At 49.5% G+C, this 18,277-nt stretch overlaps 1 protein-coding gene across 1 annotated transcript; it reads left to right on the forward strand.

Annotated features, from left to right (window-relative positions):
- Nucleotides 1–11,510: 11,510 nt before the first annotated feature.
- On the forward strand, nucleotides 11,511–17,608 carry LOC309522061 (extracellular fatty acid-binding protein-like). Its single transcript, XM_082205277.1, has 6 exons — nucleotides 11,511–11,634; nucleotides 13,829–13,953; nucleotides 14,154–14,221; nucleotides 15,403–15,501; nucleotides 17,048–17,149; nucleotides 17,393–17,608. The coding sequence occupies exons 1-6, from the start codon at nucleotides 11,539–11,541 to the stop codon at nucleotides 17,410–17,412; spliced, it is 510 nt and encodes a 169-aa protein (XP_082061403.1). The 5' UTR covers nucleotides 11,511–11,538; the 3' UTR covers nucleotides 17,413–17,608.
- Nucleotides 17,609–18,277: the final 669 nt, after the last annotated feature.

The following is an 18,277-nucleotide window of genomic DNA, read 5'->3' on the forward strand; positions in this document are numbered from 1 at the left end:
AGGGATGGAGCTGCGCCGCCTTGCCAGTGGCCTTTGCCCCTTCCCCCTTAGTTTTGACAGCTCGGGGAGGCTTGGAAGTCACGGGTGAGTGGCGCACCATTGCCCCATGCTCCCGGACTGCTTCCTGGGGGAGGGGAAGCCTCCCCAGAGCTGTCAAAAGGAAGAGGGAAGGGAGGAAGGCTGCTGGCAAAGGGGCGCAGCTCCCTACCCCCCCCCCCCGGAAGCTGTCTGCCATGAGCATCTTGCTCCACACACACCCCATGGGCATCTCACTCCGCCCCCCTGGGACGCGTGCCCCTCCCCCATGGCTCTGCCCCCAGATACACAGCATGTGTGCCACTCTGGGTGCCAGAGCAGCTAGCTCCGCCTCTGAGCTCAGGCAGGCAGACTGCTGGACAGCGAGGTGGGTCGTAAACCAGCAGAATCCCAAATCTGTCCCAACACACACTAGATCCCTGCCAGCTGGACAAAGAGCCTGGAGAGAGAGAGTCTCTATTTTTAAAAAGATAAATGTCAAAGTCCCCTATGCAGTTAAGTCCAGTCAAAGGCAACTATGGGGTTGCGGTGCTCATCTCACTTTTCAGGCAGAGTCAGCCGACGTTTTTCCACAGACAGCTTTCCGGGTCATGTGGCCAGAATGACTAAACCGCTTCTGGTGCAACGGAACACTGTGACGGAAGCCAGAGCGCATGGAAATGCTGTTAAGCTTCCCGCCGCAGCAGTACCTATTTATCTGCTTGCACTGGTACACTTTCGAACTGCTAGGTTGGCAGGAGCTGGGACAGAGCAACAGGAACTCACCCTGTTGCACAGATTTGAACCGCTGAGCTTCCGATCGGCAAACCCAAGAGGCTCAGTGGTTTAGACCTCAGTGCCACCCGCTCCCTCAAATCTCTATAGACCACAGCAACTCCCGCTCCCCAATCCTCAAGTGTGCCTGGTGGGTCAAGTACCTGGTGGGTACAACTGAGTGACACCAACTGGTGCCTGTTCACCAGCCCAAGTCTTATTTATATAGACCAGATAAGCCTCCTCATCCATAATCAGGTCATGGGTGAGGAAGGTCTTATTGCGAGCCAACATGACATTTGTTTAAGAATAATTTTTTATTAACCGACCAATCACATGAAATCAAACCAAATTACATAAATTCCAAATTACACAGCCGAATTTTAAATTTTTGTTGGGGGTACCCATATTTCAAGTTTCGAAGGGGATCCAATCAACTTCTTGCTTCTTACTGCTGTTTTAATGTCCATAAATCTAACCTTATGATGTTCACAGTACTATCCAGTCCTTTCTTATTGTTTTTCCACATCTCTTGTTGTTATTTTCATATATTTTTCCTTTCTTTTTGTGACCTCTGATAATCTCCGCAAGCTGGTTAGAACAGTTTGTAATCCTGCGTGGATATTATTATTTTTTTATCCAGTAGCCATATCCAGACGTTTTCCATATAACTTCACTTCTATACATTAAAACAGTCTTAGTGTCATTAATCTTCACCAATCTGCCTCCTTTCTCAAACCTCTGAGGAGATTCACTAGGAATGCAGTCTGAAAACAAGTCCGTTCTTCCTCCCGGCTATAAATCCTTTGGCAAGATGGTGACTCTGAATTAATTGCTGCGCTATTCCCAAAAGCTCTTATTGCTTCTCGATCTCCATAAAGCATACTTTTTGGTTAAAGTTTATCTCCACACAGACCTTAATCATCCTGCTTGGGTCAGTTCAACCGACGATTCTAATGAGGAGGGGTTCTTGTAAATCACATAGAAGGAAAGTAAAAAAGGTTCCCCCCCCCATTCAGTCAAGTTGTCAACATACCCAGCCTTTGGTGTACCTTCATCGTAAAATATTCCTGTTTCTCCAACCCGTCGTCTTCTTTCGCAGAGGTCACTTAAATTAGCAGACTTCACTCCCCTTCTTCACTTGAAATATGTGCATTTGCTTCTTTTGTAATTAATTATTCCAAATTGCTGCAACTAGTGCGCCATCAGAGACAGCGTCCAGGAGAGCCGAGGTCCACACGGGGGCATTCTGCCTAGGGCCCTCACCCCCTTCTTTCGAATTAGGGGGTGATTTATGGGCACAGCAAGCAAGGGCAGTGTTCCCCATTTCCTTGGGGCAACAAGGGAGGCTGTCTACTCTCATAACAGCCTCTTAATTACCCCGTGTGGGTCAGAGAGATGGTATTGTCGGCCATCTTCCAATGCGCCCCCTAGTGGCCCCCCTAGCCAACATGACATTCAATAGCAACACCCACAGATGTCTGGACTCAGCAGAAGAGCATAAAATATAATTAAATAAAACATTGACACTTCCAGGCTGCTGAGAGCAACCAAAGCTTTCCCGCCTTTCAGACTTCCGGGTTAGCGCCTCTGGCAATGGCGGATTTCCTCTGATCGGGAGGAATCCGCTTCGTGAGAACTAAGGTCTGGACTGCCGCGACGAGGTGGAGACCCATTAAAAACCACAGGCGGGAGAAGCCTGTGGATGTGGGATTTGGCTGGCACCTTTTGCACCTCCCCTACTCGCGGGGAAACCCAGTTTCGGGGATCCGGAGCGATGTGGGGTGAATGGCGCGGTGCTTCGAATCGACTGCTTTTTTCACGGAGTGAAGCCGCATTGCTGTTGCCAGACAGCGCTGACTTTTTCCTGTGGACAATTGGATTTTAAACAGCTGCCCGTGAGTAGAACGGAAAATTGGATTATGAAACTTCTTAATTTGGCACCGAAGCGGGAAGGTCTAAACAGGAAGTCCGCCTTCCGCTTTTGTAAATAGATTGAAGCAAAGACATTGCAAGCTAGAGTCTGGAAAGTCGTTTGTAAAAGACCAAATTTCCATCAGTTTAAAATTACTAAACCCCCCTTGGAAGCAGGAGAAGAGGGGGGGATCTCTTTAGACTGTTCAAACCTGCAGAAGATAGAGTAAAGAAAGATAAATTTCCACCATCTTGAACCTGGGAGCGGGGTGTCAGAGACAGACGCTTTGGGGTCGTTCACCGACTGTGGACAAAACGTTTTTGACAATTAGTTAAAAAAGAGAAACATATTTGTCAGGGGTTCAGGAGCAGAGACGCAGAGAAGGGAGGAAGCAGAGAGCGAGGGGGAGGAATCCGAAGGGAAAATGAGTGATGATGACGACCCGAGATCTCCAAGCCTAAGCAGTGAGTCAGAGGACTCCCAAAAGGGAGCCCCAGTGAGCAGAGCAAGGGGGGGATCCGGGGGGACACCCCAGGAGGAAGGGAACAGAGGAGATTCAGAGAGTAGCAGCTGGAAGTCGGGACCCACGCTCATAACTGAGGGCGGCAGCAGCTGGAAGTCGGGACCCACGCTCAAGACTGAGAGCAGCAGGGAGGAAGGTAGCCAGGCATCGGGTTCCGGAGGCTGTCAGCAGGAGGGAGGGCACGAGTCAGGGGTGGTCACGCCCTCCTCAGAGAGCGAGGCAACGGTTAAGAGGAAAGTAGAGAGTTGGGCGCGCGCGCCAAGTTCAAATGCAGCGGAAGCTGGAGCAGTAAGCAGCCCGGAGAGTGAGCCAGGTCCCAAAGCCCGCCGCAAGGAGGCAGAAGGATCAGGGGGGTCAGCGTCAGAGGAGAGTAGAAGGGAGGAGGCCCAGGGGGGCAGAAGGACCCAGAGACGTAGGGAGAGGCGAAGGAGGTGGAGCAAGGCTAGGGTATTAAGCTGGTGTGCAAGAGGCGGGGACTCAGACGGGTCTTCGCCGACCTAGGGCAGAAGGTGTAGAGCTGCACGCTGCAGTTCGGAAATGAAACCTGTAACTTAATAAAGACTCTTATAAAGTGAACGCTGGCGGACTTGGTCCTATGTGAGCTGGGACTGGGTGGCAGCTCTGACAGTAAGACCCGTCTCTGAAAAGCTTCGGACACCTGATATCTCGCAGCGGAGAGAGAGGCAGCTGGAGGAGGGGATCGGTGTTTGGGAGCAAGCTCACGACGGTTAGCAGAGATGACGGAAGCAGAGACAGTTGCAGCGCTGCAACAGGCAGTTACCCAATTGAACGCGGAGGTACTGGCATCCAAGAAGAGGGAGGAGGATGCGGCAGCCGCCTACAGAGATCTCCACGCCAGGTTTGAAGCATGGGTTAAACACGGGCAGCCAGGACCCAGACCGGAGGGGGTTGGGTTGGCACGGAGAGCAGGAGGGCTTGTGGCTCACTTCGATGGGAATTTACAACAGTACCCCAATTTTCGAGCAGACGTAATGTGCGCACTGCAACTGCTGGCAAAAGACTTTAGAGATGAGGAAGAGAAAGTGGGGTTCATACTATCCCATTTGCATGGGGATGCTAAAGCGTGGCTACGCAATTTGTGGAGGGATAAAGATCCGGCGCTTCAGAATGCAGATGCCTTTATCAAAGCGATGGATGCGTGTTTTTTGTCTACTATTGATGTGGATCTTGCCCGACGGGAGATTCATGGACTAAAACAAGGGAGGGCAAGCGTCCGGCAGTACCACGCCCGCTTTTTTGCGCTGGTCAGTGCCTTAGAGTGGGACCGGGATTCGCCCCCTGTCAGAGACCTGTTCTGGGAGGGTCTAAGCTCTGCGGTCAAGGATGAAATTGCAAGGGGGGAGAGGCCCCGAAGCACGCAGGAGGTGGTCCAAAGGGCGCTGACTGTGGGGGTGAGGCTGGAAGAACGTCCATGGTGCAGAGATGAAGGACGTGGAGGGCGCGAAGCAGCGAGAAGTTTCTCTTTCGTTCCAAGAGAAGCAGCGCGTGCGCAATCCACACCTCCGCCTGGAGGGGGAGGGGAACCGATGGAGGTTGGAGGTGCAAGGGCTCAGTCAGCAGCCAGAGCCCAAGCACCGACAGCAGTGAAAGCGAAGCCTCCTAGAGGGAACAGGAAGTGTTACATCTGCGAGGATCCAGGCCATTTGGCGAAAGAGTGTCCCCGGAGGCTCCACAAGCACACTGCAGCCTCAGCAATGGTGACTGCAGCAACGCAGCAAGGAGAACCACAGCAGGGAAACGACGATGTCTGGCTGGAGACAGAGGCACTGGGGCCCAGCCAGACGCATCAGTGAAGCAGTCCCCAGCGATCTTGCAACCCACGGACCCCCTCCCACCCAAACCAGTAGTGCAGCTCACAGCATCTCTCCAGCTACCCGATGGCGTCACTATCGAAGTGCCGCTTTCTGTGGATTCTGGAAGCAACGCAGACTTTATAGCGCAGGATTTTGTGGAGCAGCACGCTATACAGCTACTGCCTGCCACTCTGCCCCTGCAAGTCGTCACAGTGGATGGCAGAGAGTTGCTAGGGGGGCAGGTGGTGAAGCAAACGCCACCGATGGTGATGCGCCTTGGCAACCACAGGGAAGTCATCAGTTTTAATGTCACCCAACTGTCGGACACGCCCATTGTGTTGGGCATGAGTTGGCTGGACAGGCACAGTCCGACACTGGCTTGGTACCAGAGACAGCTGATCTTCGGCTCCTCTTATTGCGCAGAACACTGCATCCTGCCCAGACAGGAGGGAGAGGAGGAGGAATCACAACTGCAGTTGGGAACGTTGCAAGCAGTCCCCCACAAATACGCAGACTTTCTGGAGGTCTTCTGCGAGAAAGAGGCTGACAAGCTACCACCGCACAGGCAATATGACTGCAAGATTGACCTCCTACCAGGGGCGACGCTGCCGAAAGGGAAGCTGTATTCCATGTCTGAGGACGAATTACAGGAACTCAAACAGTTCATAGATCACAATTTGCAGCGCGGTTTCATCCGGGAGTCCAGGGCAGTAGGGGGCAGTCCTGTTTTCTTCGTGAAGAAGAAAGACACGCCCCAAAAAAGACTGGTGGTGGATTTTCGCCTCTTAAACAAGATGACCAAGCCTTCTGATTTCCCCATGCCCAGGATTGACGACCTACTAGCGACGGTGCGCAAGGGACGCGTGTTCACCAAGTTGGACCTGCGAGGTGCGTACAATCTCATCCGCATGAGGGAGGGCGATGAGTGGAAGACAGCCATGTTCACGCCTCTGGGCACCTACGAATACAGAGTGATGCCGTTTGGATTGCAAAACGGTTCTCACTGTTTCCAAGCTTTCATGCATCATGTGTTGGCGGGACTCCTTTACAAGAAGTGCGTCTGCTTTCTGGATGACATCCTGATATTCTCCGAATCGCAGCAAGCCCATGACCAAGATGTTCGGGAGGTGCTGAAGAGGCTGCAGCAGCATAGACTGTACGCCAAACTGGAGAAGTGCCAGTTCGACACGACGGAGGTGGATTTCTTGGGTTACAAGTTGTCGGACAAGGGGCTAGCCATGGACAGCGCCAAGGTTCGTGCGGTGTTGGATTGGAAGAGCCCGCGCAACCGGAAGGAGGTCCAGCGGTTTGTCGGCTTCGCCAACTTCTATCGCAAGTTTATCAAGGGGTTCGCGATGCAGACGGCGGCCATTACGGACACGCTAAGCTCCAAGAAAAAGAAATTCATCTGGACGGAGCAGGCGGAGCAGTCCTTTCAGGCACTCAAGCGTCTCTTCGCGTCGGAAGAGCAACTGCTGCATATCGACCCCAGCAGACCGATGCGGGTAGAGACAGACGCGTCCGATAGAGCAGTGGGAGCTGTCCTGCTGCAAAGGGACCCACAGGGGGTCTGGAGGCCGGGAGCGTTCTACTCCAGAAAGCTCAGCAAGTCGGAGCAGAACTACACCATCTGGGACAGGGAGTTGCTGGCCATTCATGCAGCTTTCAAGGCGTGGAGGCACTTCCTGATCGGCGCCAAGCACACGGTGCAGGTCTGCACGGATCACAAGAATCTGGAGCACTGGCGCACGGCTCAGTTCCTGAACCAGAGGCAGATACGTTGGGCGGAGTTCTTTGCTGACTTCAATTTCCGAATAGAGTACGTCCCAGGCGACACCAACGTCATGGCGGATGCACTGTCCCGCAAACCGCAATACCTCGAAGAGGCGACGCCAGCGGCAGCCATGCACATCTTCGCGCCAACAGCGTGGGCGTGCGCTTCAGCCACAGTAGACCTGGATGCGGTGCGGCGGGCGTTGCAGGACGACTCCTTCGCGCGGGCGAAGATGGCAGAGGTGCACAAGGGCACGGCGAGGGGCGACGAGTTCCAGATACGAGACGGCTTGCTCTTACGTAAAGGGGCCATCTACGTGCCGGGAGACGAACTTCGCGCCAGGGTACTGCAGCAGCTGCACGACGCACCCACGGCCGGGCACTTTGGCACGGAAAAAACGGTGGAATTAGTCGCAAGGGACTTTTGGTGGCCCAGACTGAGAGGGGAAGTCGCGGACTACGTTGCGAGGTGCGACACCTGCCAGAGGGCCAAACCGGTGCACAAACCACCGGCGGGACTGCTGGAACCGCTGCAAACGCCGTTTGAACCGTGGGAGAGGGTGGCCCTGGACTTTGTTACGGATCTACCCAGCTCGAGAGGCAAGACAGCTGTACTAGTGGTGGTGGACTTGTTCACCAAGATGGCACATTTCATTCCGTGTGCGAAGGTGGCCACGGCGGAACAAACCGCCAAACTGTTCATAGATCACGTGTTCAAAGTGCATGGTCTGCCGCGGTCTATCCTGTCCGACCGCGGGCGCCAGTTCGTCTCGAATTTCTGGCAGAAGCTGATGAGTTTTCTAAATGTCAAGGTCGATCTGGCATCAGCAAGACACCCGCAGACCAACGGGCAAGCAGAGAGGGTCAATGCCATCATGCAGCAGTACCTGAGATGCTATGCCAATCAACAACCTGCGACCTGGGTGGATTACCTGCCGCTCGCCGAGTTCGCTTACAACAACACGAAGCACGTGTCCACAGGGGTGACGCCGTTCTTCGCCAACAATGGGAGGAATCCCAGAACCTTCCCGGGACGGGAGAGAGTGGGGGACGGAGAACCACAGACGGCGGACGCGTTCGCGTCAGAGTTGCAGGCGGTACACGATCAACTCAGACGGCAGCTGGAGCTAGCTAAGCACGCCTACAAGGTGCAAGCTGACAAGCACAGGCGGGTTGGCGAAGAGATCCAAGTGGGAGACTGGGTCTGGTTGGCAGCCCACGCAGTGCCGACCAGGTCACTAGCCAAGAAGAAGTTGGGGCACAAGCAAATTGGTCCGTACCAAGTCGAAGCACAGATCAACCCGGTAGCCTTCCGACTGGCGCTGCCGGAGGGTTCCAGAATGCATCCGGTGTTCCACAGGTCGGTGCTCACTCCCTACAAGGCACCTCACAGATTCCAGGAGCCAGGGACGGCACCGAGTCCGTTCCGGGAGCGGACGGAGACGCGAGGGGTGACGCAGCAAGACCCCATCAACGAGGTCACGGAGATTTTGGACTCCAGATGGGGGGAAGAGGGAGTCGAATACCTCCTAGCCAGGGAGGGCACCCGGGCCAGCGCCAATAGCTGGGTGCCAGACTACGCTTTGGAGGAACCCCTGCTCAAGGACGAGTTTCATGCCCTTTTCCCACACAGACCCATGCCAGCGAGCTTCTTCGACGACTGGCTGTTCACGCCCACACTTTCTTCCAGCACGTTCCATGGCTTCGACTCGGACGGGGAACCCGCACTGAGCACCCGTTCCCCAGAAGGATCGCCGGCGGGTTCGGCGTCAGACACCTCGTATTGGTGGGACGATCGACCGGAGGAGCAATGGCGCCGGAAGTGGCTGGAGATGCCAGGTCGAGCGACCGACGCAGAGACTGACATGGACGTGTTCGGGGAGGACCTTGGGTTCGAGCACGGCGGTACAGAGATGGAAGCGGAACAGGTCAACGTCGGCGACCGCGAGGAGGAAGACTCGGAGGTCTTCAGTTGGCGGCCAACCACGGGGAGCGAACTGTATCCGGCATTCCCTCCCGTGATGATGGAGCACCCAGCACCCACACCTGAAAGCGGGGAGGGGGGAAGGGGGGGCTTCGAGGGGGGGATGGATGTCAGGGGTTCAGGAGCAGAGACGCAGAGAAGGGAGGAAGCAGAGAGCGAGGGGGAGGAATCCGAAGGGAAAATGAGTGATGATGACGACCCGAGATCTCCAAGCCTAAGCAGTGAGTCAGAGGACTCCCAAAAGGGAGCCCCAGTGAGCAGAGCAAGGGGGGGATCCGGGGGGACACCCCAGGAGGAAGGGAACAGAGGAGATTCAGAGAGTAGCAGCTGGAAGTCGGGACCCACGCTCATAACTGAGGGCGGCAGCAGCTGGAAGTCGGGACCCACGCTCAAGACTGAGAGCAGCAGGGAGGAAGGTAGCCAGGCATCGGGTTCCGGAGGCTGTCAGCAGGAGGGAGGGCACGAGTCAGGGGTGGTCACGCCCTCCTCAGAGAGCGAGGCAACGGTTAAGAGGAAAGTAGAGAGTTGGGCGCGCGCGCCAAGTTCAAATGCAGCGGAAGCTGGAGCAGTAAGCAGCCCGGAGAGTGAGCCAGGTCCCAAAGCCCGCCGCAAGGAGGCAGAAGGATCAGGGGGGTCAGCGTCAGAGGAGAGTAGAAGGGAGGAGGCCCAGGGGGGCAGAAGGACCCAGAGACGTAGGGAGAGGCGAAGGAGGTGGAGCAAGGCTAGGGTATTAAGCTGGTGTGCAAGAGGCGGGGACTCAGACGGGTCTTCGCCGACCTAGGGCAGAAGGTGTAGAGCTGCACGCTGCAGTTCGGAAATGAAACCTGTAACTTAATAAAGACTCTTATAAAGTGAACGCTGGCGGACTTGGTCCTATGTGAGCTGGGACTGGGTGGCAGCTCTGACAATATTGATTCCAATGTCCCCTTTTGCACTCAAAAGGAACAAAATATCTGAAAAATGAAAGAAACTTTGTTGCTAGATCTGCTTTTAAAAAGACGGATGCAATTAGAAATTGCTTCCTCTAGAGGGAGCTTGTGAAACTGTTGTTAGAGTCGATCTGGGGAATTCTGCAGCTGCAAAGATTAAAGATCGTGAGACTAGACTTTGACCTTGAACAAGAATGTGCCCAGAAGAAGCTTTAGTGCTTGCTTTTTGCAAAACAAGCACTTTACTGGAACAGCTACATGAGAAGATGGATTTGATGACTGTTGCAGTTGGCAATTTTGGACAAACCGTGAATACCTATATAGAAACCACTCAGGAGTTAACCCAGGAATGTGCTCTGACAGAGCAAGTGGAGAAGAAGATAAAGGAGGAGGTTGTCGCTGAACCTCAAGTAGTAGAAATGGAGAGAGCTGCGGCCCTGAAGGAACATAAGTTGTTGTCTCCGACGACAGAACCTGGAGAAAGTCAGATTTGGAGAGATGGAGTACTGTTTGGTCTGGAGATGGGAAGTTGGATAGACCCCCCTATGCAGGGATGTTTTGACTTCTCGGATTTGACCTTGGGCCAGGGGGAGTTTGGAGTTGTGGGGGCCCTTAACCTTGGAGGGACTTTGAAGCATGTCTTTAAATATCTTTTGGATTTCAATGTCGACTATGGAGAATGGGCTGACTTGTTGAGAAGGGATGAAGATATTGTCAAGTCGGAGTCTCCCCGAGAGAAAGGAAGGAAATTAAGAATAAGATTAGCATAAAATAAAGCAAAGTGCAGGTATAAACATGAAGAAGACCTGCAGAAGGGACATGGAAAAGACTTAAGAGCCTCGGGTAGAAGGTCACCAGGTTGATGGACTAGATGGATGGGATAGAAAGGACTGACAAAACCTGAGACCAGGAAGAAGAGACGATGGATGAAGATTGGAAGAAAGTTTTAAAAAATTTATTTAGAAAATCACTGTAAAATTAATGAGTATTAGAAAAATGTTGGAATGAAACTATTTGGCTTTAGTAGAAAAGTTAAAAAGAATTATGTATAAATATGTTATGTGAAAAAGAATTATGTATAAATAAGATTTAAGTTTTAAGCTTTAGGGCTTTTTATGGTAAGATAAGGTTAAAATAAATTAAGGTAATTTAATGACAGAATATTGTGAAAGATGGAAAGGATTTGCTGAGATAATTAATAACTAGAATACAAAAAAGGGAGGTGTGAGGAGGTCGATGAAACAAGTTAATGAAAGATAAAGATTTGGGAACATTGGATTTGTTCTTTTTTTTGTTTATTTTTGTGTGTTTTTTCTTGTTATTCGTGTATTGTGTGTTTTGTTTTCTCTTCGATTTCTGCTGTTATTGACTTGTATTGTTTAATTTCTCTTTTTGCTTGCCTTTTTTTCCTTTTCCTTTTATTTCTTTCCCCCCCTTTCTTTCTTTGTAATTTTAAATTCTCAATAAATATTATTTAAAAAAAAAAGCTTTCCCGCCTCTCCATAAAAAGGGGGTGCTAAAATCCTTGATGAAGGTTGCCAATATTCCCATTCACCTTTGGAGTGGGATCTAGTTACAGGTTGACTCATTAGATTCCCAGCAGAACAAGTGGTGATGAGCACAGTGTCCTATATGTTTCGGATGATGCCTACTAATGAAACAATTACTTCTCAAAATAACCCAGTAATCTTCCTTTCCGGTACAGAAATAGCTTCAAAGAGATGCGTGGGTGGATACTCTTGGATAAGCTTTGAGGAAGGAAGATCTATACTGACACTGCAGATCTTGCCCAGCTAGAGACCATTGCAAGGATGAAACATTCACTGTTGAGTTTGGCATTGACCTGTCTATACTTGCTTCATGCTTCAGCCCTTGTCAATGTTCAGCCAGACTTCGATATCACAAAGGTAACCACAAACGTATCTCCAAATGGGTGTTTTTATCCAGACCAAAGCAGAGAGTAGAGGGCAGGTGGGGATACTACATCTGTCAGCTCTATTTCTGATGGAGACACTTGTCCCATTACAAAATGGCAGCTACTGCAGTGTTGTGGCAGCAAGAGAAGTGTTGAATGCCCCCCAGCAGTCAGTTCAAGGCTCCAAAGCCACAGTGAGGCAATGATTTGACACTGCCATTTTGGGTCCTTGAACTTTGGGACACAATGGCCACCTGTTTTGGGCTGCAGGCAGGAGGTAGGAGATATCCCAACAATCCTTTAATCTAAGGAGGGCACAAAATAGTAGCACATGGAGATCTTTGACATATGTAGCCAGTGGGATTTGGTCTCTTATTTACTCAGGCGTTATGGAAGTTGAGAGCACTTCCAATAGCTGTGAACTATATGCAAGTGAGTGAGAGGATGTTATCTTTGTTCTGCTGTTTGTGTGCCTATATCTCTCTCTCTCTCCAATATGCTTAAGTCTAATTAATGCATGAAGGGGTTAATACTTTAGCATAAGCTGTCCCACCAGCCTTAGATATGTCCATTTGACCTCAGCTTAGGAGGAACTTTGTTCTCCTTTCAGTCTACCTGGAAAACTCAGTGTGTTAAGAGGTTTGAGCTGGTTGCTCCAGTTCAACTGCATGGCTCTCATCAGCCACTCTTGAGTTCCTATTCCACTGATTTAGGAACCTTCATCACTTTGTAGCTATGCTATGTTTTACTGCCTGTGCAACCTTTTCTGAAGCACATGAATCTGACCTTTGGAGGGTTTGTAAGGAAACCAGTTTTTCACTTACCCAACATGTGGTCTTTTTCCTATGCTGGAGAAGCAGGAAACCTTGAAAAGAAACTGTTTAAAGGGGGGATTTTGGAACTCACTTTACATGACAAACTTTAGTCTATTTACACCCTTTGCTGCTTTTAAATATCTATACGAAGCCACTAGAAGAGATCATCAGGGGGCTTGGGCTGGGTGTTCACCAGTTTGTGGATGATACCCAGCTCTGCTCTTCTTCAAATCAGAACCAGTGAGTGCAGTGAAGGTCCTGTGTGAGTGCCTGGAGGTGGTTAGAGGATGTATGGCGGCTAACATATTGAGGCTGAATCCTGACAAGACAGAAGTATTGTTTGGGGAGGGGACAGGGGATGTGTGGGTGTGGGGGACTCCCTGGTCCTGAATGGGGAAACTGTGCCCCTGAAGGATCAGGAGCGCAGCCTGGGAGTCATTTTGGACTCACAGCTGTCCATGGAGGCGCAGGTCAATTCTGTATCCAGGGCAACTGTCTACCAGCTCCACCTGGTATGCCAGCTGAGGCCCTACCTGCCTACACACTGTTTCACCAGAGTGGTGCATGCTCTAGCTATCTCCCGCTTGGACTATTGCAATGCGCTCTATGTGGGGCTACCTTTGAAGGTGACCCGGAAACTACAACTAATCCAAAATGCAGCAGCTAGACTGGTGACTGGGAGTGGCTGTCGAGACCATATAACACCGGTCCTAAAGGATCTTCATTGGCTCCCAGTACGTTTCCGAGTACACTTCAAAGTGTTGGTGCTGACCTTTAAAGCCCTAAATGGCTTCAGCCCAGTGTACCCGAAGGTGCGTCTCCACCTCCATCATTCAGCCTGGACACTGAGGTCCTCCTCTGAGGGTCACCTGCTGGTTCCCTAACTGCAAGAAGTGAGATTACAGGGAACCAGGCAGAGGGCCTTCTTGGTAGTGGTTCCCCCCCTGTGGAACGCCCTCCCATCAGATGTCAAGGAAATAAACAACTATCTGACTTTTAGAATACATCTGAAGGCAGCCCTGTTTAGGGATTTTTAAAATGTTTGATGTTTTATTGGTTTTGCTATTCTGCTGGGAGATGCCCCGTGCATTTGGGGAAACCCAGCCAGATTATGGGGGGGGGGGTATTAATGATGATGATGATGCTGCTGCATATTTTATTACTTTAAATCTCTGCTGGGTTTTCTTACCAAAGAGTACTTGCCCCAAACTTGAATCTTGACATCCAGGAATTCTGCTTTCTATATACTATTCCCCCACCACCACTACCATCAAAGAGTGAGCATTGCTTCCTGAAGTGATGTGAGTGGAAAGAGGATCATTCCAGTGCATGCATTTTTGGCGAGGAAATTGACTTAACTCCTCTTTCTAGTTTACTGGAAAATGGAACCTCGTTGCACTGGCTATGAAAGAAGGTCAGCCATCAGAGGACAAGAAGATTCATACTACCGTTGTGTTTGATAATGGATCCATTACTTTCAAAACACGAGTTCCAGTGTAAGTTCTCTTGAATTACTTTGAGACCACCTTCCTTTGTTTTGCAAGGCCCATCAGTTCACTTGCTGGAGTGAAGGGGCGGTGGTGGGGGCACTAAAATGCAATGATCTGGAGAGGCTTCCAATCCCAAATTTCAGCTGCTGCAGGTACAAATAGTGGGACTTCTGCAGAAGTGCCATGATCTTATATTTTCTTTCCAGAGGGAAGGAGTGTGAAAGATTGCAGACTCATTTTTTCCCAGATGAGCAGCCTGGAATATACAGGGCAGGTAAACAACAAGTGATTCACTCTTCGTTCAGGGCGGAAGGAAATCACAGTATTCCAACCAGCCTCCCATGGGAAGCTAAGTTGTTTCCAAGCCACCTCTATCCCCCTCTGATAGGGGCTTCCAGTTGGGGGCTTAATGTTGCAGTTGGGGACTTGACATAATCACAAATGGATTACTGACAATGGGTTTAGTTAACATTGGATTTTCGCTGAAAAGTGAGAAATCTGATTTAATGTGGGGGGTGGGGTCCAGAAACTGGTATTCAGGAGCACTGCTGTTTGCAACTGTGGATATCAGAGCATAGCTACTGTGACTAATAGCCATCAATAGATCTCCCCCACCCTTTAGAGCCGTCCATATTTGTGGCCATCACTGCCTCCTATAGGAGTTCCACAGTTTAATAATAATAATAATAATAATAATAATAATAATAATAATAATAATTTATTTGTCCCCCGCCCATCTGGCTGGGTTTCCCCAGCCACTCTGTGCGGCTTCCACAAGACCAAAAATACACCAATATGTCATACATTAAAAACTTCCCTGAACAGGGCTGCCTTAAGATGTCTTCTGAATGTCTGGTAGTTGTTTATCTCTTTGACATCTGGTGGGAGGGTGTTCCACAGGACGGGCGCCACTACCAAAAAGGCCCTCTGCCTGGTTCCCTATAGTTTTGCTTCTTGCAATGAGGGAACCGCCAGAAGGCCCTCGGCGCTGGACCTCAGAGTCTGGGCAGAAATGATGGGGGTGGAGACGCTCCTTCAGGTATACTGGGCCGAGGCTGTTTAGGGCTTCAAAGGTCAACACCAACACTTTAAATTGTGCTCGGAAACATACTGGGAGCCAATGTAGGTCTTTCAAGACGGGTGTTAGTTTAAGTATGCACTGCGTAAGAAAGTGCTTTCTTTTAAATGTCCCAAGTCTTCCAGCATTCAGCAACATTGGATGCCCATGAATTCTAGTGCTATGAGAGAGGAAGGAAAGCTTCTATCCACTTTCTCCAGCAAAACCTTGTATGGCGATGTCACTGCCAATACATTGGAGAACTGGGGTGGGGGTGGAATCAGTTCTACTTGGAACCGCCCCCCCCCCAAGGCATATGCCCATCTGAGGTAACTGCTGCACCAAACTGTAAGAGAAGTGTGTGCCCTTAAAGGATCTCTTTTGTGGTCCTGATTCAGATGAAGGGAAGACCACCATTTACATCATGAAGACAGATTACGTCCATTACGCCATTATTTTCGTTCACACACAAGAAATGGAGGTCCTGCAGCTATACGGTATGTGTCTTCATTGATGGGAAAGAGTGTGTTGTGGGATGTAAATATGAGGCTACTGAATGTGTCAGGTATACTGGCTAGCTGCAAATATACAAGAGTGTTAGATCCTCTGAAAGCCTTCCTCCACCCTCTGTTGTGCAATTTGAAGCAGAGATTAAGTTTCTTCATCTCTACTCCAAATCACCTCCACCAAAGCTCCTCTTTCAAAATGAGTAGTGTTTACCTCCCCAACCACAGAGCTGGTCCAGGAGAATATGATGGCACTGGTGTAGCATGGAGGCGGCACAGGGACAGTTGCCCCAGGTGCAAAATTGTTGGGGGGAACAAATTTTCAACACTTGTTGCTGCCTCAATACAGCAGCATGCTTCTGTTGCTGGGCTCCACTGATAACAGCTTCTCCATGCAAACCAGGAAGTGACCTCTCCAGACAATGGAACGACCCTTCTTATCTCTGTGGGTGACACAGATGCCATTAGGCAGTTGAATGTGCATGTGTACTCCATCCGTTTCCCTCCCTCCCTCCTCTCTGCGAGGCCCCAGGTGCTGGCAACCCACGCTAGGCCACTGTACCATGGTCAATGGTATCCAAAATCACTGCACCATGAAGAAGCAAGAGCAGGCCCATTCTCTTCTCTAATATAAGTCATCCATTGTGCTGAGCAGAGTCATTTCAGTGCCAATCCCAGGTCAAAAATCAACCAGAAATGGGCCTAGATAACTCGTTTCCTCTTAGCATGCCTGAAGCCACAGGACCAATGTTCTCTTGAGCACCTTTCCTGAAAAGGGAATGTTTGGAACTGGGGGTGGTAGTTGTCATACATGCCAGATGTGCTTTGTCTTATAAAGTCTTCTCTAGTGGGGTATAGATAGAGAAAGGCAGGTACAGAGATACAGAAAAGGAGAGCAGGAGCAAAGTGAAAACGGAGTCTTTTGGGCCTGGGCATCATTGCATGGCAGAAGGGCTTTAGAGCATTCTGAATCTGCAGCAGCATAATGCGTTATACAAACTGGCTCCCTGAAGGCACACGCAAGAAGCTCTTCTCCCACCATATGCCTCTAAAGACTTTCTAAGCTAAAACAAGTACAGCATATTTTATTGCTGTGGTGCAGTTAGCATTAGAAAGACTATTCAGCCAGCACAGCAAATATTTCAGAATATACTGATGTGATATTATACACTGCATCTGCATTGCAATGTTGGGAAGCCACACAGCATGGATTGTTTATAGTGTCTGCTCTATTCCCCTATCCCCTTTAGAAAATAATATTAATCTAATAATTTTATTATTTATATGCCGCCCATCAGACTGGGATGTCCCAGTCACTCTGCGTGACTCCCAACCAAATATTAAAATCACAATAAAACAACAGCCATTAAAAACTTCCTTTTGAAGCCATCCACATCCCTTTTGTGGCAGATTTCATCCTTTAACTATGTGCTTCAGATCCAAAATGTGTTTGTTGCTTGAGATCCAAAATAAGTATGTTCCATCTCTTTTTTCTCCCTCTTATTTCTCAATGTGACAACTTTTGGGGGGTCTGAAGTCAGGGAAGAGGAAGCATCAACGGAAGTGATAGAAATATACAAGGAGATTGCAGGGTCAATGGATCTGTGTGTCGACAAGATCATCTATCTTCAGAGATCTGGTAATACGAGGTTCTCTTATGCCTTATTATTTCTAGATTTGAGATAAATAGTGATGCAATTTCTTTTTTCTTTAAACAAAATGGATCACAATTTTCTAGCAATGATGATCAAGGTAGTTTATGTTGGGGAAATAAGTAGTATGAAGTATAACTTGACTGCCCCTGGTTGGTGTTTACTTGCATTCTGTACCCTGGTCCCAATTCCACATCCTGTTCTGAGACTTTATCTCTTTTATTCCACAGATTCTTGCGCAGATGTATGAGTAAGACATCTGAACCTGGAACTGTGTGTGACTGCAAAGGTGAATCAAAGTTGTTAAACCCTCCCATTTGGAAAGAAAATCAGCTGGATCTCATTCCCATAAATGTTACAAGATGATGCACCAATACCACAACCAGTCACTTAATTATCTTGAAAACTAGTCGAAACTGAAATAAAACCATCCAAGACCCATATAAGCGTGTTCAATTTATTTTCACTTAATCAATTTACCCTACAAATCTATAGGCCACCTTCATAACACTTCAAGGTGTTAGCATTGCAAAAATGTGTAATATAAAGGAAAGGAAATCACCGTATTATAACAAGTTGCTGTTGTAACAGCAATGATAAGAATTTTGAAAGATATTAAGAGTTCTTCTTTGTGCTCTCTGTGCAGCCAATCATAGAAAAGTGGGTGTGGCCAATGGGAAAGGTGGATTAAGGGCCACAGCTTTGTTGCAAAGCACCTGCCTTCCTTCCACACAGAAGTTCTATCCTCATCAACATCTCCAGGTAGGGCTTCCCTGGAGCATCTGGTTTGCTCCAATTCTGGCAAAATAGCTCTTTTCATATCTTATAGGCAGACACAAAAACCAGCCTGTTCTCCACAGCGACAGTGTGGAGTATCACTTCTGTGTGAGTTTGTGTGTGTGATGCCCCTTTCAGTTGTTTTATGACACATCACATGGAGGAATTTCAAAATTCCCTCCAAAAGAAAAGGATTGACAAGATTTAGGGACATACACAGTACAATCTGTTCAGGACCATCCCATCCTCTGTGAGGAGGAATCCCCAAAGAGTGTCCTGGAAGCATCAAGAAGAGGATATAAGCCGAGGTATGTCAGAGAGCAGAGAAAAGCAATGGA

This window comes from Podarcis vaucheri, assembly GCF_965113315.1.
Source record: "Podarcis vaucheri genome assembly, chromosome: 17".
NCBI classification, from domain to species: domain Eukaryota; kingdom Metazoa; phylum Chordata; class Lepidosauria; order Squamata; family Lacertidae; genus Podarcis; species Podarcis vaucheri.